Source organism: Macrobrachium rosenbergii, chromosome 57 (genome assembly GCF_040412425.1).
Source record: "Macrobrachium rosenbergii isolate ZJJX-2024 chromosome 57, ASM4041242v1, whole genome shotgun sequence".
Classification (NCBI taxonomy): Eukaryota; Metazoa; Arthropoda; class Malacostraca; order Decapoda; family Palaemonidae; genus Macrobrachium; species Macrobrachium rosenbergii.
The window spans coordinates 12,223,615-12,245,394 of NC_089797.1; the positions used below are offsets into that span (position 1 = coordinate 12,223,615).

Below are 21,780 nucleotides of genomic sequence, written 5' to 3' on the forward strand. Positions count from 1 at the left end.
ACAGGCAGTAACAAGTTTAAGTGATAATGTTTATGAACGCACCCAATTGAATAACAAACCGGATTTTACAAAACCACTACCAAGTTAACTGGTGTTGGTTGCGAAACGGTTGATTTAAGTGTATAATTAACTCTTCTAGATAGTTTTTAAAAAAATAACGCTGATTGACAACAATGTCTCCAGTTGCGGGGTTTCGCAGAGTTCCCGGAGTATTGCAAAAGGCCTTTTCCAGTGGATTGTCAAAGAGCCCCAAGTTCATCGGTCATGAACAAGTTAACCCAAGGCCTGTTTACAGCTATAAAGGTTCACCTGTGATTGGCAACGTCAGTGGCAGGAGTTATGTCACTTCGGTCGACCGTAAGTTATGGACTAGCTTAGTTCTTGTCCCCGTTTTCATATAGGCTTAGCCAAGTGCTAGTGTACCTACCTTAGGGTAGTTTCGGTAATAATCGAAATAGGCTATGAATCAATTTAATTCCTGACCAGTTTTCATGGGGCACCAATTAACCTTCCAAGACATAACCTATCCCAGGTGCTGAGTCTGTACTTGACCTGGGGGCCGGAGCTAAAAGTAACTCTACCTGAGATTGAGCTTAGTGTACTGTTGTTAGGCTAGAAATCAGAAGCATAATACTAGTCTCTACTAGATAAAGAATGTCTAATGGTTACATCATGACCTAACCACTCTTAGGACACTGTGCTTTGACATGGCAAGGAGGCTTTACCTCCCTGACCCTTACGACATGTGCGCAGCTATTCTGCACTGGTACCTCCCCTCTGTATTCATTATTGTAGCTAAAAAAAAGTAAAATTTGTCATTATTCAATGATGTTTTCTTGGTTTGTGTTTGGAGAGCTGCTGATTGCAGGATTAGGCAGATGTAAAATGATAGGTTTGTATTAGAAAACAGATTTTATTTAAAACAAATTTTAGTGTTTCGTGTCCAATGTTGACAGCATGTGGCTTACAAATGACATCATCTCAGTGAAAGACTATGAGAAAATATATTTGCCTTTGAAACTTTTTGTAATTGTGAAGAATGAAATATTTTCTTGAAAGGTTTTGCTGATTTTGATATATCACTTGATATATCAAGCGATATCCCCATTCTCATACCCTATAATATAGTACAGTTGTTTGTAGAAAATTTTTCAGCAGTTAGGAACAATAAGGACTATACCCAAGAGGTCAGAACAACCTTTTGGTCTAGGAGAGCTGCTTGTGTGTGAAATACCTCTTTATACAATGATTATTAGACTACCTGGCAAGATTGTGGATAATTCACATGACCTTGACCTTCCTCTTCCCTAAACTTTTAGGTAAGGTGTTCATTTAAAGAAAGTCAGTTATTCCTCCCATTAGGGAAGGACAGTTTCTTAAGTCATGTTACTAAGGGATTCAGAGCCGATGAAAAATGGTTTTTCAGTAACACCTTTTTATCAAAGCATCAGATAAAGGCGAAATTTGGCAAGTGTATGTTTTATAACCCTACCTAATTTTTACAAGTATTTTTTTATAAATTATTTGTTTAACCAGACCTCTGAACTCTTTTAGGGTTCTTCTTGGGCTGGAAAATTTTTAGTACCTAAGTTCAATAGTTCCAGTACTTATCAGAGTAAAAGTGTGTTTTCTATGCCAGAGCCATCAAAATCGCAGGTAAGGGTTTTGAACACAAGGCTCCACCCACAGTGAAGAGAAGTTTATATATCGGGAAAATGTCTCTTCACTGTGGCTCTGCCCACTTGCCGATGACATATTCACTAATTGACATTAGTACCCAAGGCCAAGAGAAAGGTAAGGTCTGTTCACTTTCCCTCAAATCCCCCATGTAGGCAGAGCTTTGTCTACCTCCTTATTGCGTCAGCAGGTGAATTGCCGTAATGAGCAGGTACCTGTAAGATATGTCATCGCCTACGTAGTTACCCCAGGTGGGAGGCGACTCCACCCAATTGGGTAGACTTTGTCTCTCTTGGCCATGTTGGTACCCATCCTAGGCTTCAGCGATATTAATGATGGCGAGCAGGATTTGTCATTGTCCCCTTGATTGCATTATCATTCTGAATAATTTTAATATTATTACTATCATTACTATTATTATTTTATTACTATTTTGTGGAAGTTTCATTGCAGCTTCCAGAGCAGTTGTTGGGACTAAGTTGTTAGCTTGGAATTCTTCCATTTTCTTCTTATTCCCATTGTTTCTACATTACAAATAATTCAGTGCATGTAATTCATCCACAAAATAAACCAGTCTATAGTTCATGTGTTAGATCTACATCTATTCAGGGCGGGAATACAAAAAGACAATCCGTTTTATTTTACCTCAGGCTTCAAGACTATAGCCTTCCATTTGCTGCAGCAAGAGATGGGTGTTGCCAAGTAACTATTACCCACTATAGAAATAATTACCTATTCATGCTATAGTAAATCTTGCCACGGGTCTTCTCACTTGTATGCAAAGTAGCAAGCTGTAGCAGAAATGCAGTCTTGCAACCACGGGGACAGTTCCATATCCTGCTGGCCATTACCGAATTTTTTGAAGCCTAGACCTTCTAAGCATATCCATTCACCGCCTATCTGGTGGATGCAGAGCCTCATGATGTCATATTATGTTTACATTACGAATTGTTTGAGGATCTGTCAAAAAACCATGTTTCATCGGCTCTGAATCCTTTAGTAGGTAAGTTAAGTGGATCTCTGGGAGGTGAAAACTCTTTGGGTAGATCATTGCATCCTTGTTGAGATGTAGGTTAAAGTAGGAGATAATGTATTAGTCAGGGTATTGCATCCCATTTGAATTGAAGGTAGAGACCAAGGTTTGGCATCATGAGTTAGGTGAAGTTAGGTATCTTGTTTGTTTTTTGTGGGGAATATCTTGATGCTAGTGGAAATTATACAGCCAGTATTCAAACAGACAGGAATTTCTGTTTAACAATTTTGATAGGTTCTTTGTTTTCAGGCACTATATCTTAGCCAAGATTGCACCAAAGATTGCAAATGGGTAATTTTTTGTCATTTGTAAAGAAATTTTTTATTGTGGCTAATGTTAATGGGTTGTAGAGGAATAACACTTGAAGTTTCGGGGAAAGATTCGCAATTGATCATGGCAGAATAGTTTGTTGTCCACTCTCCAGCACTGGTGTTGTTTTGGTCTCTAATGACCTCCTTGTGTCTCCAAGGGTAAAAGGGTTGCGGCACTTTGAACTCATGGCCAGTGCATGAACTGTACTTCCCTGTGAAGGGTATCTCTCATCCTTGAAAGAATGTGTATCATAGTGGGGAGGTCTAGTAAAGCAGTTGTTTGTATCTGCAAGAATTATGTATAAGAAAAAGTACAAAATTTTATTTAGTATATTATTCTTATTTTAATAATCTTTCAGCATCACATGGGCTGACAGAAGAACAGTGTGCCATCCAGAAGTTAGCTACAGATTTTGCTCTAAATGAGATGTTACCTCACATGGCAGAATGGGATGAAAAGGTTAGTGTTTGAGGACTTTATTTGTTTGGGTGTAAATTAGTAAAGAATACTACAGTATATTCTTTCACTGTAAGGAAAACTTCACATCATTTATAGCGTCAGTGGTGAAATAACTACACTGAAATTTTAAATAATAAGGACAACATTAAAATATATTGACAGGAAAAGATAACACAAGTTTGGCAGTGTGGAAGTGTAGCCTTACTGTATTATGCATGGACTGATGGAATGGGCAGTCTGATGTCCTGGTATTGCCTATACCCAAAGGCCCTAATATATCAGCCTTTTGATGTTGAAAACTTATTGGGCAAATGGTAAAACCATACCTTGGAGAATATTTCAAAGTTTAGAGACAAAGGGAAAGAAACACTTGCCAAACTTGTAATCTGGTGATTACTTTTTCCCCACTTTGTAAGTGGGAGATTTGGTGGCATATGGATTGTGTGGGACCTGAGAGGAAGAAAAAACTTTCCTTCAGCTTGATAGATCAGTTACTAAAATGTTTAACATATACATAATAGTAAAAGTAAGTAGAAGAATTTTAAAACATTGCATAGTTGAACCCCAAAATTTGCTTGTTTTGGTCGTGTGGATTTGGTTACTTTCAGAAATGGAATATTCTCTGGAGGTTTGCAGCCATTCACATAAACCTGCTAATGATTTGCAGAGGGTAGAAATATAAATAAAACTCAAAAAGTTTGGTATAGTCTATAAATGAATATAATATATGTACATAGTATGTTTTACCATTAGAGTATAATACAGTACTATATAGCCTACTTTACATAAATAGTTTGGTATAGTCTATAAATGAATAAAATACTTGGACATAGTATGTTTTACCATGAGAATACAGTACAGTACTATATACTGTACATAAAATACTTAAGTAAAAACTTGAAAAAAGTCAAACTCATATGTGTACAAACTGCCCACAACATTGTCCATAGTTGAGGAAAATGTAAAATGGCAAAGCTGCAGCCAATGAACTTGGGGTTGGAAAGGTAGAGGAAACTAAAAATGCAAGGTAAATACTTAATGCTTTTTTACTTATTAGCATAAAGACTTGCACAACAATATTAAAAACTGTGAATTTATTTTAAAGTTCCAGTTCTTAAAAGAACCAGATCTGCGTGCTCTGTTGTCTTGGCTTTCAGTCTCTCTCATGTTTGTCTCGCACAGTGATCAGTAATGTTTCTCTAAGGCAAAAGTGAAGACCATGCAAGAAAAGATTGAATTGCATGTTTCTACATACAGGCAGTCTCCCGGTTAATGGTGGGCTCGGTCAACAGCGATCCGGTTTTATGGGGCTTGTCTAGCGATGAAAATCGGCAATTTTCGGCGCCGAAAATCGCCGATTTCCGCTTATCGGCACCGATAATTGGGTATTGGCACCGATACATACCTAACAGAGGCACCGATAACCCCCAAAAATCGCTGAAAAGGCCCTGAAATCTCCAATATTCGGTTAGCGGCGATTTTCGGTTATCATCACACCCTCAGAAACGGAACCCACCAATAACCGGGGACTGCCTGTAGAGTACTGTGGAAACACACTGATGTTGCCTGCCTTTATGGCACTGAGTTGACTGTGAGATACATAAATAAGAAGAATAAGTCAATCTGTGCAGCTGTTAGTGCAGGTTTTAAAACACTGAATCCTAAAAAATTCCTATCTCTCTTGTATGGAAATAATTACTTTTTCTGCATGTGCAAGCTGTAAAAAGGGCATCGCAAGACTTTAACATGATTTGAGAAAAGATCACGTCCTTATGTGAGTCTGTAAGGCAACTAGAAGGCAAAGGAACTAGCTCTACAGACTTTGGAGCCAGTATTATTATTATTATTATTATATTATTATTATTATTATTATTATTATTATTATTATTATTATTATTATTATTATTATTATTATTATTATTATTCAGAAGATGCAACCTATTCATATGGAACAAGCCCACAAGGGCTACTGACTTGAAATTCAAAGCTTCCAAAGAACATGGTGTTCATTAGGAAGAAGTAAAGGTTGGTGTGATAATATCAGGAAGAGATTTGGACTTTGCAATGTAAAGATTACAGTGCCAGAAAGGAAGACCCTTTATGTCAAGAGGGAGGCAAATGTCATTTAGAGGAAGAATCCCTTTAATAGGTTATGCTAATCAATCTTTCCCAAAAGACTGTATGTTCCTACACAATTACAAACCTTCGATTTTTACATAGGGATTGAGCTTGCAAATGCGAGCTGTATCCGTATGTAAAAAACTTAAGGTTTGTATGTTAGGGAAAATACAAGTTAATTTTAAAATTTACTATATTAGGAGCAAAAGAGAAGTATTGATATTGACAGGAGTGGTAGGAGGAGGAAATGATGAAGGGAGAGAAATCATAGCCAAAGAGCTTGTTGTGAGAAGGGGGAACATCTTTACCACTGGGACCTCCCCCTTGGCAAGACAAAGACTGACAAAATGATCATATAATTTTCTTCTTGTGCCACTAATTTCTCATATAGAAATGCCACTACATAGGCAACCAGCTATTGCAAATAAAATAAGTCAGATTAGGAGTACAAACTTGCCCTAAACAGATACCTGTACTACAAAGATAATGAAGAAATCAAATCCAAAAATTCACGAAGAAAGCCCAAACACCTATGCTGAGACATCATGGTTTTACAAATAAGTGCTAACAAAATAAATAAGGTAACCACTTAATTGAATTAGCAGAAAAAGTTGCTTGTAATCAAACCAACAAGAACCTGAATTCCGTTATCTGATGGTACAAAACTGCAAGCACAAGAGAAAAAATTCCACAATGCATGAATGCTGAAAATACAGTACTGTACATGTAACTCCTACTTTTGTGAAGCAAAGTCGCTTAAGTTAGCAGCTAAACCCTTGCCAGGATAATTTCTATCAAGTTCAGTGATATCACCACTATTAGAAGTGCTAAGTAGTAAGAAAAATCTTGTACAGTGCAGCCCTAGCAAGATGAAACTTACCAAAGGGGAAAAAACAAATTATGCTGACATTCCAAGAGAGACGTAAATTGCTATGAAAGCTACAAAAATACCACAGGTGAAAAACAAAGACTAGTATGTAAACCACACACACAAATACACAATAATTGAAACTGCAGCTGTCATAAGAAAAAAGGTTACTGGAACTGAAGGTTTCCAGGTTATAGTGTTAGGTACACAAAAATGGAGGAAAGAATACTGTACAAAAAAAACTTAGGAGAAAATCATAAGCTACCAACTACCATAATGTTAACTTAAACACCAGCTAGCAAATTTTTCATGAAAGGAAAGATAAAAAGCAATTAAAAATACTTACCAGATAGCCAGTAGAGTGAAAAAACACTTGTTCATGCAGGAAAACATTAGGAACTGGAGCTGAAAACAGAACTATGACCAAGCCCAGTATCAATCTTCTGCAAGGAAGAGAAGAGTACCAACTTGAAAGTTTTCATGATGAGTTCTGTCTTTCCAAAAATCTTCCTGGAAAATCTTCTTGAAAGTCCTAGCTTTTAAAATCTTTGCGTTAACCAAAAATGATTGAATTTGGAATGAGGTGGAAAATAAAATGGAGATAACCCATAATCCAAAAAAAATTATTGGAAGAGGCTGCAAGATGTTAAAATGCCAAGAGGCACACAAGGAAGGAGAAAGTTAGCCACAGGAGGACTTGGAAAACTGTATATACTGTGTATATGTGATAACTTACTTTTTATACCAATATTTTGAGTCCTGGATTGTTGCAGATGCATGAATAAGGTATATGAAAGTACCTGTAGTGGGTTAGTAATGAAACAAAAATTAATCAATCAATTGGTGAAGAATTAAATCACTAATTGGGTAAATAACTAACATAAGTACTTACTTTCAAGCAAGGTAACTCAAGACCATGGAAAACTGTGATACAATTACTATGGCATAGCCATGGTTTGGTATTAGTAGTTACATGGACCCCACATGACATAAAGCAGTGAAATGTGGCACTGCAGGTAAACCAGCCTTCAAATGCAGGTCAAATATTCCGATAAATGCAGTGAAGCTTAGCCAAGTGGCCCCGACAAAGTATAAAGTATGGTATGCACAAGAAAAGTTTTTGATAACCATCATTTTTATTCTTGATCAGAGAAGTAGAAAAATAATTTGCCACAGCTCAACATAACGTTTCAATAACAGGTAAGTGTTAGATTCCAAAATAGTGTATAGTTGTGCATTGCTTCTTGAACTAATTTTTGTGCTAATTATGCTATAACAGATTATTGACTCAGAAAAAAAAGTATTGTATGTTATTTGTCTGTGTATGTGCTTTCAGGAAATTTTTCCTGTTAAGACCATGCAATCTGCAGCAGCATTGGGATTTGGTGCCATATATGCTAGAGAGGATTATGGTGGTACTGGTCTCAGTCGTTTAGATGCCTCTATCATCTTTGAAGCTTTAGCTCAAGGTTGTACTTCCACCACTGCTTACATAAGTATTCACAAGTAAGTCATGTAAATAATGCGTCATGGGCATATCCAGGAGTGTTCTGTCAGAAATTATATAAATTTTATAAATATCAGTGGTTAAAATGAAACTGTAACAAAATACAATTTACAATTATTGCAGCTGATGATTGTATCTTAAAGAAGGACGAGAATATATTTTAAACATGAATCTATAGATATCTAAATAAGAAATGGATATTGAACTAAAAATGACGTTATATCATGAATAGGAATTGAGTAAGATGACTTTGAGTCAGTAAACTGAAGAGAGAACAGTTTATCAATCACATCTGCTACAGTATGTGCACCTGTCCTTTGCATTTGAAGAATAAAGTTCACCAAGAATCTCCTCCATTTCTTATTTTATTGCAGTCAGAGTTTGTTCTAGCTTTGAAAAGGGCCCTTAGCCTCTGCAGTGCAGTGTTATTGGTAATGGGGCTAGAACCTGATGAGACAGATGTACTGAGAAAAAAGTAAATAGATGTAATGCAGATAAAGCATTTGTTAGCCTTTTATTACTTTGAAATCTCATTTCTCTCTTCAACTCACTTTTGATAACTTTGGGATTTAGAAAAAGATCAGTGTACAAATCTAATGCCATCTGGAATTGTCCCCACAGTTTTTCTAACCTGATCAGAGATGAGCATGTTATGAAGAATTAAACAGTAGGTTTTGCTTGTTGGTGTTCACCAAACTAATGTTCACTTGTACAGTAATAATTAATTCTCTCACTCATTTCATCTGTTGAATTATTGGCCTCAGTTCTTTGTCTGTTTACTGATTGTGAAGCTATTCAGGCTTTGTCCAGTGTTCACCAAGCTTTTCAGTGACGACTTTGCCTTCAGCAAACAAGCTTGAAAATTATTCAACCTTCTTAGTACATGTATTCCACAATGGCACAGTGAACTTTCTGCAGAGTGTAAGTTAGCTAATTTAGTAGGAGAAACCTGCAGAACACAAGTAGAATCAGCAAGAAAACTACATAGTCAGATTTATATATTGAATTTTTCAGAAAAAGATTGTCTTTCTTGCATCATTTGAGTTTAGGTTTTCATTTTACTAAGAGCTTGCATCACATTTGGAAGGAAGCTTCTCAAATCAAATTCAGTCGAGTGCTTCTAAGTAATGGGTGTTTCATGTAAAGTAGTGAGCTATTTTTTAGATGGTTTAGTGTTATCATATTATTTCAGTTCAAGCCTTCAGTCTTATACCTTGTACAGTTGTGGCTTTACTGTTAAACCCTGTTAGGCCATTGCCACTACTTTGTTCAAATTTGGCATGTTACCATATATGTGAAAAACTGATTGCCTAGCTGTATCACTTATAATCCTGCATCACTAATAGTTGGCTAATTTCACCTAACAAAATAGCAACTATTGAGAGCATTAGCTTGTGTTTTGGTTTTGAAAGACATGACAATAAGTGTATCTGTCTGCCAGTTGTCTTTGAAAAATGTTTGTTACACATTTTGCATTTACAGTGTTTGATGCTAAAATTTATGAATACATGTATATGTTTATTGCAATTCAGAAGGTTTTATCGGAATTATACAGGAAGAAAAACATATAATAAAGCACTGTATATTTCAGTCAAGTGAGTTTATCATGGCAATTTATTGGTGTTTGAAGTCTAGATATAATATATGTTTTCTGTGATTCAGTAATGTTTTACATTACTGTGGGTAAGAAGGAATGTCATATTGATCAAAGAACAATACATTTATTACTTTCTTACATTCATCTGTTACTAGAGAAAACAGGTCTTTGGTTTCATTAAAATCAGCTTTTTAATTTGTACAGATATCAATGCTTAATTTGTCGTCTGAGTTTGCAAAAACATTCTTTCATTTTCATGTGACCAGTTTTGGTCTCTGCAGTAGTCAGGTCTAAGATAATATTTGCCTCTTTTCATTACAGATTATTCAGAAAAGTTATGAACAACTTAATTAATTCCACAAAATAGTGGTTTATTGAAACAACCGTGTTTTAATAGCTTCTTAGCATGGGTGAGACAATGCACTTTATTGTTAAGGTACTAGCTGACCAACCCGGCACTGCCCGGGAAAACTCTAAATGACAGCTGATAAACTCTCTCTCTCTCTCTCTCTCTCTCTTTCCTGTTAAGATAGTTGCTTCAGTTACATTGCCCAACATTTTTTACATTTTATATATCACCCCTTCCCACCCACCATTCCTATTGAGGCTGAGCTTGGGCTTAAAGGGCATCGGAAGTGTCACTATCTCTCTCGGCGACCTCAAAAACTATGGATTATACACTATTATATGTCATTTTTTACATTTTATTTTTCACCCTTTCTCACCACCCCCTTCCTAGGCTGAACTTGGACTTAGGGGCATCAGGAGTGTCACTATTCATATCAGTGACCTCGAAAACTGGATTAGACACTAATATCTGTCGTTTTCGGTTATTTTTACATGTCACCCCCTACCCACCCCTACCCTCTTTGGTGCCAGTGTTGTCTTACCCTCCCCGTATTCTTTTCCAGATGGTAAGTCATATGTATACCTAAATAAGATAAAATAAACCTGTTGAGTTTATTTCGTTACTAAGTCTACGGGCAGAACCAGCCCCGTTTCAGGGAACCCTTCCCGCCCTAACCCTCTTTGGTGCCCTTTGGTGCTAGTGATGTTTTACCCCCACAGTATTCTTTTCAAGATAGTAAGTAATATGTATACCAAGTTTTGTTGAAATTGCTCAATGGTGGAACACACACACATACATACAGTACATAAATACATACACCATTTTTATGTATATAGATTTAGTAGCTCTTATGAATACAGTGCAAGGCATAGTAAAAATCTGAAAAGAATTGAAAAATTTAAAAATATTTGTCTTTTAATAACACTGTAGCATTTGACATAAAATCAGTTACAAAGTTTTGCCATTTTTTGTAATGTCATTGTTGCTGTAGTTGTCTTTTGTATAATTTGAACTGGACGAATCTAGGCTACGCCCATAGTGGGAGCATCTTTTTAGAAAATTTTGATAGTGATGCAAAGGATAAAACCATGCTTTCTAGTCTGTTCTTGAAACTAATGCATACATACACTCATGCACAAGGCTACCACATAACTACTGCCTTCTTTCTGCAAATTTTGGATAGTGATTGAAGTGTATGGGATATTTTGACTATACAATAGATTAATGACTGATTTTTGTGTATGAAAGAATAAACTATATTTGCAAAAAATTAACATATTTTGTACATCTAATTTTGAGGGGATTACTGTATCTTGTTCTATGTAACATCAGTAAGCTGATTGTCTGATTATAGTTTGTTTGTTTTTGTAGCATGTGCGCTTGGATGATTGATGAGTTTGGCAATGATGATCAAAGAGAAAAATGGATACCCCAGTTGGCAACCATGGAGAAGTTTGCTTCATATTGTTTGACAGAACCAGGATCAGGATCTGATGCTGCATCTCTCTCAACAAATGTCCGAAAAGATGGTGATGACCTCATTTTGAATGGTTCAAAGGTAATTTGTGTAAAAATGCAAGTCTTGTTTAACATGTACGCAGAATTGTGACCATAGGTTCTAGTAGTGACAATATTATTATATTGTTTGTTGCTTAAACTGACTGTCATATTGCCCTTGGGGTGTCATTATTATATCCAAATATTCAGCATTAGAGGCTTTTCCTAGGGTAGGCTGGGGTAAGCTAGTTGGTTAGTTAATAAATGGAAACAGTGGAATTATGGTTTGAGCAAATAACCCATCATGTATATTACCCTACATTTATAGTCTTCATATGGTTCTGGAATCAAAAGAAAATCATCATCATCTGGCTGGATGGTTTGTCACCTATATGTATGCACCCCTGTTAATTCTGGGTTTCATAAAGGAAAGAACCTTAATTTTTGTGCATTGTGGGTTATACAGTAGCTGCAAGAAACTAGTAAAGTTGAGCGGCTGGACAGTTAATGAAAATGGTTTCTTTGTATTCAAAAATTTGTATTATCTTTGAGAAACTACATTTACTCTGTTACAACCCTTCATTTGCATTATCCTGAATTTCATTTTAAGTGGGAAGCCAGGACCCAATTAAAAACTCTGGGGATTGAGACTTGCAAGGGACTCAAGGCTCTAAAGAGAACAGGAAATCAAAAAGTAAGGTTAAAATCCCTTGACAAGCATTAAAGTAAGGATTCTGTAAAATCATGTCAGTGCAACAATAAAAAAAAAAGTTTGGTATATGGCAGTACATAATCTGTACTTAGTGCATAGGATGAAAAAATATTCACCTTTATTTGGGTTGTAAAAACACTTATTTGACCACGTTTTGAAGGATCTCATCTTAAACTAAGGGAAGGACTTGAAAAAGGTGAAGGGCTGACATCAGGACTTCCCTTAAAGGTGAAAAAATTGGAGAATTCTGACTGAGGAGAACTTGTTATAGAACAGTTAAAGTTTGTAGAATAAAATCAGTTTTCTATTATGATTTCAAACCCATAATCCTAATACAGCCATAATTCGATTAACAGACTTATTCCATTCCAGAAGGCTGTTTGTTAACCGATCTCTCCTTGAACCGAATAAATTTTTCCCATGGGAATTGGATTCAACCATTTTAGATCTCCAAAAATACAACAAATAATAGCATTTTAACTCTAATTCAACAAACCTAGCATGCAGAAACTGTAAAAAACAAAGTAAATAGATGAACTGAATGATCTGAATCCATATTTGTTCTCAGTTTACATGTAATTGGGAGAGTTGATGGCATGGTGATAGATGGTAGGAAGGTGAAGAGGGGTGGAGATATTGCTTGGAAGGGGAGTCCCTTTCCATAAAAATAGCTGGAAGTTGTGCATCTGGTTATTGTTCTTTTCTGTGTGTTTCTTCTGCTTCCTTCTTGAGACTCACTGTGTTTCTATCTCACTAAAGACCTGATCAGTGTTATCTGTTTTTGCCTTCATTTTAAAATATTCCTAAAGTGAAACATAGCATAGTCACTCAGTAAGTTTATGAGATGGTGTACTACAGCTTTCTCATGTTGATATTTTCCAAGGAAACTTTGCATTTGCTCCTATTTTGCATACATTTCATATATTAATGAACTGGGGACATCCTCTTTCAATTTCCATCTGCATTACATACTGGTGTGCTGTTATCTGTTAGGCTCCATGATGACTTATTTGCACCAGAAATACAAAATACAAAGAAATACGAAAAGTTTAGCTTAGTTGTGCACTGGATGACAGCTATGGGTAAACTTAATGCTTCCTCTTAGTTTCAAAGAATCACAAGACAGTTTAGCAGAGTTATGCACTGAACACCAGATACAGGTAAACTGAGCTTTTCCTGTTTGTTGCAGCTGGTAACTTCACACATATGATACACCTAACTCCACTCATGTTTTAGCCTGTCATCTTTGTCTATCCTTAAACTGAGCAAAAGTTCCTTAATGGGCTGGATTTTTCCTCAGATAGAACATCCTTAAACCATACTTATTTTCCAAGCTTCTCATTTCAGTTTTGCTGCAAGTTCTGCACAAAAGAATGGGGCTGGCATTTCCTTCCTACATGTGATCGGGTCTTGAAATAAAGACAAAAGCTCAAGGTCTACGATCTTTCCTGTCACCTTTTCCCGCAAGCGCTTCTTATATTTATATGCCACGGGACCTTAGTGGTATTGGATGACCAGTGAGCTAAATGTAGCACAGATACAGTCACTCAGTGTTTTTTTTTTTCTTCCAAATGTGGTACTTCAGAGTTTATATGTGTGGGGAATTCCACACTGTGAATTAAGGCTAATTATGATTGCTAGGCTAGCATGAAAAATTGTATTTATTCTAAAACTTCAATTTTTTAACAGGCATTCATTAGTGGAGGAGGGGACACAGATGTCTATTTAGTAATGTGTAGAACAGGAGGTACTGGACCAAAAGGTATCTCATGTGTGCTTGTTGAAAAGGGAATGCCTGGTAAGTAACCTACTTGAGATTTTTTTTACAAGAGTATACATGCAAAATGTTAATATTGTTGTCTGACAATAAATGTGGATGAAAATCTTTGGCAGCTTCATCTTATGAGAGGGAATTATCATTGTGCTGTATTGTTTGGTTGTAATTGGAAGAAAATATGCATTACAGTTTCAAAGTAATTTTATTTTGCTCTTCAGGACTGAACTTTGGAAAGAAAGAAAAGAAAGTTGGTTGGAATTCCCAGCCGACTCGTATGGTTATATTTGAAGACTGCAGAGTGCCTGCATCCAACATCATTGGGAAAGAAGGTCAAGGGTTCAACATTGCTATGAAAGGCCTTAATGGAGGCCGAATTAATATTGGTATGTGTTTTTTTATGTAGCTTATCGTATTAAGTTTCAATTCATTAATACTTATGATTTGTTTTATTACAAATCCTTCACTTTACAGTAACCTTGTCCCACTGCATTCTTCAGACCTACTTAAAAACCGAATGTCTCCCACATTTTCATGTGTATTTACAGGCTCTAAAGTGTCCCTAATTGCTGTAAAATAATTGCAAGTGTGTGTCCCATTTCAAGCACACTTGTTTGGTTTTCTCCCAGATTTTAAATTTTAATACTCTTTTCAATGTTGTGTAGTTTTCATTAATTCATTCTTCACTGCTTAAAATTGGAAATGGTTCATTATTTTTTGTAGTAATTAAACTAGGTGTGAAAGTAATTAGCATGCAAATGGTTGGTATGGTAAGCATCTGTTAAAGTAAGATGAATTTTTACCTTTTGAATGCTGTACAGTACTGTTAATTACTGTATATCATATAATTTATGTCACCCCTATTTGAGGTACAGTTTTTGTAGATGGCAGGTATGCATGTGTGGTTTGTAAAGAATAGTTTGATAATAATTCGCAATTGGTTGATAGAATGAGGACTACACTATTCCTATGCTTTTGATGGAGGCATTTTGTTTACTGCAGTCTTATAGAGCTCCCTTCACTTTTGTCTTTAGGGGCAGTATTTACCTCTTAAGAAATCCAAATTGGGAAGACTTAAAAGTTTTTTTTTTCAACTCTCACTCTATTGTGTTCTATTCTCACTCTTTGTCAAGTTAGATCTCACCCTTGGAGAGAGTGCGGTTGGGAATAACCATTATCTTCTTATTAGTTTATAATTTAATTTTTGTAATAGGGAACTGACATACAATGATTATTTATGTGTATGTAGTCTGTAATTGATTTTAACAGTTCATTTTCTCTTTTGCAGCCTCCTGTTCTCTCGGTGCGGCTCATGCAAGTATAATGGCAGCAGCAGCCCACGTTAAAGTTCGCAAGCAGTTTGGAAAACCACTTGCAGCATTTCAGGTGAGCACTTGTCTACTATACATGAAAAGTACTTGTAAAGAAACAACTATATTTTGTATAAAACAGATTCTGGTGGAGTAGGCAGTCTAATGCTTCATTATCCAAATCATAATTGTAACAAAGAAAAAAGGGATTAGAAAGATTTTAGTGTGACCCAAATGGAAGGGCCTTTTTTTGTGTGTTTTTTATACTACAGGTATTATTAAGTATGGTTTGTAGTTTATTAAGCTTTGAGCAATTTTTTTGTTTCATTGTAAAAGTAAGTGATGTTTGAATCCTATACAGGCAGTCCCCGGTTACCGGTGGGGGTTCCGTTCTCAGGGTGTGATGATAACCGAAAATCACCGCTAACCAAAAAGGGCTTATCGGCACCAAAAAGCGCCAATTTTTGGTTATCGCCGCCCCGTTAGGTATGTATCGGCACCAATACCCAATTATTGGCGCCGATAAGTGGAAATCAGCGATTTTTGGTGCTGAAAGTTGCTGATTTTCGTCACTAGACAAGCGCTGTAAAACCAGATCGCCATTAACCTAGCCTGCCGTTAACCAGGCACTGCCTGTACTCATATTTATCTTTTTCCATTGAACATTCTGGGAAATTGGTGAATTAAAATTCCTGTTAAAGTTGATTAAGTTTATCAAATTTGTGTGACTGCAGTGATGAAAGTTCAATTGTGGTCAGTGATAACCTAAGTCAACAATAAAAGACTTGCAACAGGTAATTGGAAGAAGTAGAAACTCAACCAAATGTACTGTATGTGGAAAATGCAAAATTTCCGAAGGATTCTTTCAATGTAGATTTTTAATGTTTTTAGTCATACTTTGATAGGAAGTGTTTTGTTAACCCTTAAACGCCGAGCCTCTATTTACAAAAACGTCTCCCGTATGCCGGCAGCGTTCGGTGAGTTAGCGCCGAAGCGGAAAAAAAGTTTTTTTCAAAAAATCACAGCACGCTTAGTTTTGAAGATTAAGAGTTCATTTTTGGCTCCTTTTTTTGTCATTGCCTGAAGTTTAGTATGCAACCATCAGAAATGAAAAAAAATATCATTATCATATATAAATATTTGAATATATGACAGCGAAAAAAAAACTCATATAATTATATACAAATTGCGTTGTAAGCACAACAGTTAAAGCTAATGAGTTAATTTTTTTTAGTTGTATTGTACACTAAATTGCGATGATTTTGGTATATAACAAATTGTAAAATGATCAAAGCAACACAGAGAAAATATTATCACAAAATGATGCATGAATTCGTAACGCGCGGACGTAAAAAAATGTTTTTTTCAAAAATTTGCCATAAATCGAAATATTGTGCTAGAGACTTCCCGTTTGTTGAAAAATGAAGCTAATTGATTGAATATTACTAGAGTGTAAGTGTTTTAGCTTACAATTGCAGTTTTCGACCATTTCGGTCGAGTTAAAGTTGACCGAAAGTCGAATTTTTTCTATTTATCGTGATTTATATGAAAATATTTCAAAACTGATAAAAGCTACAACCATGAGTTATTTTCTGTTGTATTGTACATGAAATTGCGCACATTTTCATATATAAAACTTTATGTAATGACTAATATAAAACGGTGCAAATATTATGACAACGAGACGAAAGAATTTCTGAGATGTTCGGCCGAGTTACCGCGCAGACGTAAGGAAAATGTTTTTTTCAAAAATTCACCATAAATCGAAATATTGTGCTAGAGACTTCCAATTTATTGCAAAATGAAGGTAAACGATTGAATATTACTAGAATGTAAGAGATTTAGCTTACAATTGCGTTTTTTTTACCATTTCGGTCGAGTTAAAGTTGACCGAAGGTTGAAATTTTGGCAGTTATCGTGATTTATGTGAAAATATTTCAAAACTGATAAAAGCTACAACCATGAGCTATCTTCTGTTGTATTCTACATGAAATTGCGCACATTTTCATATATAAAAGTTTATGTAACGACTAATGTAAAATGATGCAAACATTACGACAACGTGACGAAAGAATTTCTGAGATGTTCGGCCGAGTTACCGTAAGGAAAAAGTTTTTTTTTTTCAGAAATTCACCATAAATCGAAATATTGTGCTAGAGACTTCCAGTTTGTTGCAAAATGAAGGTACATGATTGAATATTACTAGAATGTAAGAGTTTTAGCTTATAATTGCGTTTTTTTTACCATTTCGGTCGAGTTAAAGTTGACCGAAGGTTGAAATTTTGGCAGTTATCGTGATTTATATGAAAATATTTCAAAACTAATAAAAGCTACAACCATGAGTATTTTCTGTTGTATTCTACATGAAATTGCGCACATTTCCATATATAAAACTTTATGTAACGACTAATATAAAACAGTGCAAACATTACGACAACGTGATTTAAAGAATTTCTGGCGCTGGACGTAAGGAAAATGTTTTTTCAAAAATTCACCATAAATCGAAATATTGTGCTTGAGACTTCCAATTGGTTGCAAAATGAAGGTAAATGATTGAATATTACTAGAATGTAAGAGTTTTAGCTTACAATTGCGTTTTTTTACCATTTCGGTCGAGTCAAAGTTGACCGAAGGTTGATATTTTGGCAGTTATCGTGATTTATACGAAGATATTTCAAAACTGATAAAAGCTACAACCATTAGTTATTTTCTGTTGTATTGTACATGAAATTGTGCACATTTTCATATATAAAACTTTATGTAACGGCTAATATAGAACAGTGCAAAAATTACGACAAAATGACGAAAGAATTTCTGAAGTTTTCGGCTGAGTTACCGCGCAGGCGTAAGAAAAAAGTTTTTTTCAAAAATTCATCATAAATCGAAATATTGTGCTAGAGACTTCCAATTTGTTTCAAAATGAAGGTACATGATTGAATATTACTAGAATGTAAGAGTTTTAGCTTACAATTGCGTTTTTCGACCATTTCGGTCGAAGTCAAAGTTGACCGAAGGTTGAAATTTTTTGTAGTCGACGACGTACGATACGTCCACTTGGCACCCAACAGACAATTTTAGTCGACGTATGATACGTCCAGTAGGCGTTTAAGGGTTAATTTCCAAGTATCTTATTTTTTCTTTAAAATTTTAAAATATTTTTAAAAATTTGTTTTACCACTTATCAAAAATTGTATTCTCAGTTTTTAATTTGAAATACATGTGAAAGACATGTTAAAGCTCAAACTAGTATGATCAGTAGTTTTTGAGATCTTGTCATGTTGAATATAGGCAAATGAAAGATATTTATAAAGCTTAATGAAAGATATTTATAAAGGTTAACAATAACTAAAAAAATTGTTGGAGAATGTTTTTTAAAATGTCAGAATTACATTGAGGTACAGTCTTATTTTGTGCAGAATTCACTGAAATCTTCAGTAAACAACTAACAGTGAACCAAACAAAAGCTAACTTCTAATACTGATGAGTTTATTGATTGCTAACTGGATAGTATGTACAAACACCAAAAAGTAGGAAAATTCTCCAAAATTTAAAAAGAATGCTAAAAACAAAACCTAACGCCATACTCTAAGCATAATAGCACAGCTGCTCTTTGCCATAAACAAAAGAAATGCCGTAGTTGCCCAAGCATCTGTTTTACAAACTGACATAATAGTGGTATATCCTGTTACTATTCAAAAGAATTGTCCACTTCTACTACAGATGATCGAATGAAATCACTGAAAACACTCATCAAGGAAGCAAAATTACACATTACAGGGAAAATGAAAGAAATTACTCCGGAGATTTCAAAACTATAGAGAAAATTGCAGAGCACAGTGTTACTGGCAGACAGCTATATATTTTTTAAAATGGATAGTGTATAGGAGGTTTCATGACCATGGAATGGGCTAACCATAGATAAAAAGTTTGCCATAAAACAAATATAAGTTATTAAAGGGTAACATAAATTTCATATTTCAGAATAGCTAATTCTTCCTAGCTGAAATGGCAAAAGTTATTAAAGGATAACATAAATTTCATATTTCAGAATAGCCAATTCCGCCTAGCTGAAATGGCAACAGATTTGGTAGCATCTCGTCTATTAGTGCGAAATGCAGCAAGAGCTCTGGAGACTGGCCACAAAGACACTGTATCTCTGTGTTCAATGGCGAAGTACTATGCAACTGAGAAGTGCTTTAATGTAAGTATCTTATTGATATCTTTTTGCCTTTAGAGTGTATCATAGATCTTTCAAGCAAATTATTATTTCTTTTGTGTGGTATGTAGAGTTCAAGTATGCAATATGCAGTGAATAATGAACAGCATTTTCTTGATGCTTTGCATCATATAGCACTGTAATTGTTACTGGTGAATGCTTTCATCTTGACTAGGGCATGAAATTAACAAAAATTAAAAAATACATTTCTGTTTCTATGTTATGAACAGAAAATCACAAACAATTAATTCCATTGAAGTATATTATACTAATAATTCCTTAAATATGCATTTCTTACACTGCTTGATTTGTTAGTGTGGAGATGGAATTATTCTTGAAAGAATAGTTTACAGCATTCCCTCAGTTACATAGAGAACTTTTACTCAAAACGTCTCAATGTCATTTCCAAGCCTTGGCAGGCTGAAAGCATGAAACATCTAATTGTACTTAATAATGCAAGGTTCCACTGTAATGTGGAGTCTGCTATTGGCTGAAAAAACCTGCTGTAATAAGCTTTTATACTAACCTGATTCTGATGGCTGAGAACGGTTGTGATTTAAAAGTATATAAGTACAGTAGTAATATATGCTGAAGGTAAATATTCCAATTTGTGGTGTGACTGACTTACCTCACTGTTAAAAGACTTTCTGCTCTTCCCTGAGTGTGGATCATATAGTAGCTTTCATTATCTTTTGTGTCATTTTGTCCTTTGAAACATAATTCTTTATTGCCAGATATCTTGTACAGCTGGCTACAGTATATAGTTATACCTGTTACAACAGCATATTGCCTGTCCAGAAATATTTTCAACAGTGGCTTCATTGACTAAAGCTATTGGGCTACCAACAGACCTCTTGAATATCAGGTGTCATTAATTTATATACTCCAAGAGCAGGGTGTTTGTGAAATTCACCTACGCTTGTCTTCCCTTCTCTTTGACTGTTATATATTCACATTATTGAATATAGGTATCATTTAGCCACAATGCTTTTACAAATTAAAATATTTTTCATACAAGCTCATTGGCAAAATTATTCCATGCAAATGCCTCTCTAGCCTCACTAATTTGTGAGATCCTGAAAGACAATGACCTCTTTGTGCATGCTTAGACCACACTGCATCTTGCAAGGCTTCAATCAAAGGCAAAGAGTGTGAGGAAGGGATGAGGGCACTGTGTATTATCATGAATGATTTTGTTTGGAAAATATTTTGATTTGTGAAAACAATCTTTGTTTATTACAAACCAATTAATCATCAATAGGCTGAATTGCAACATAGGAGGAAATACAAGGATAAGAAATATTAGTACAAAGATAGAAAAAAATACTGTTAGAATAAAAATCTGCCCACTCTTGGATGTTTGGGAACCAAGATGTTGTATGACAAAAGTTGCATTGTAAATGGCAGACTTAGAGCTTTCTGTAGATAATAATGAGGATAGATAGCCCACATCTTTTCTTATGTGTAAAACGTGTTTTGTTGTGATGATCGGCTCCAGTGTATACATATCAAAGACATAGGGTCACATCTCATAACTTAAATCTTGAAAGTTTTTTGACAGAGCCAAGTACCTGTTCTAAGAATGCTAGAGAGCCCCAGATTGAACTCACAGGCTTATGAAGATTAAAGGGCATGGACCTCTTGATCTGAGCTTGAGTGGGCTGAGGTCCACTGGTGAAATGCCCAAGCACAGAGGTTATTTCTGAGACTGGCAAATTCTTGCAGCTAGAAATGGACAAAAAGATGGCCTGGAGCCATGTTTTCCAAAGATAAGTTAATGCTGGTTCTTACTGGGTGTAGGAGAAACTGCCCTCAGAAGACAAAAGTAAAGAGGAATAGCAAAGTTGAATTAGACCTTTTCAGAAACTGAGTCTTTGCTACAAAATTTTTGGAGCAAATGAAAGTCTCAACAGGCTTGAAGTTCACTGACATGTTTAGAGGAGGTAATGGCCAGTAAAAACATTCTGAAGGGTCAAGACAAGTAAGAAGGTATCCCAAAAGTTCTTAAGAGGGTCTGGTGAGCCTGCACAACACCAAAAGGTAAATCTCAACCCAGAGGTTTAATAGTAAACCTAGAAGAATCAATTGTGCAAAGTTATGAAACAAGGTGTGTAATTTTCTTTTAATTATGCAAATTCACATCATGCCAAAGGACAACCTTTATAGAGATATGCCCTTGTAACCTTTGGTAGGTGAGAACTTAAAATTCCTCAAAGTAGTGAAGAAATCAAGAGAACTGAAACAGAATCTCCAAGTGGAGAATTAATAAATTCATTACACCAAACAGTGAATCTTGCCCTCTTTCCCTGGTAAAGATAAGTGGTAGAGGATCTGTAAGGGTTGGTGGTAGC

At 35.4% G+C, this 21,780-nt stretch overlaps 1 protein-coding gene across 1 annotated transcript in view; it reads left to right on the forward strand.

Moving 5' to 3' along the window:
• The window catches only part of LOC136836900 (isobutyryl-CoA dehydrogenase, mitochondrial-like), a 26,863-nt gene continuing 5,083 nt past the window's right edge, over nucleotides 1-21,780 (forward strand). Inside the window, exons 1-8 of the mRNA XM_067101343.1 lie at nucleotides 1-357; nucleotides 3,381-3,481; nucleotides 7,804-7,973; nucleotides 11,292-11,478; nucleotides 13,819-13,927; nucleotides 14,125-14,289; nucleotides 15,192-15,289; nucleotides 19,262-19,414. Coding sequence (XP_066957444.1) covers nucleotides 174-357; nucleotides 3,381-3,481; nucleotides 7,804-7,973; nucleotides 11,292-11,478; nucleotides 13,819-13,927; nucleotides 14,125-14,289; nucleotides 15,192-15,289; nucleotides 19,262-19,414 — 1,167 coding nt within the window. The 5' untranslated portion in view covers nucleotides 1-173. The remainder of the gene's footprint in view (nucleotides 358-3,380; nucleotides 3,482-7,803; nucleotides 7,974-11,291; nucleotides 11,479-13,818; nucleotides 13,928-14,124; nucleotides 14,290-15,191; nucleotides 15,290-19,261; nucleotides 19,415-21,780) is intronic.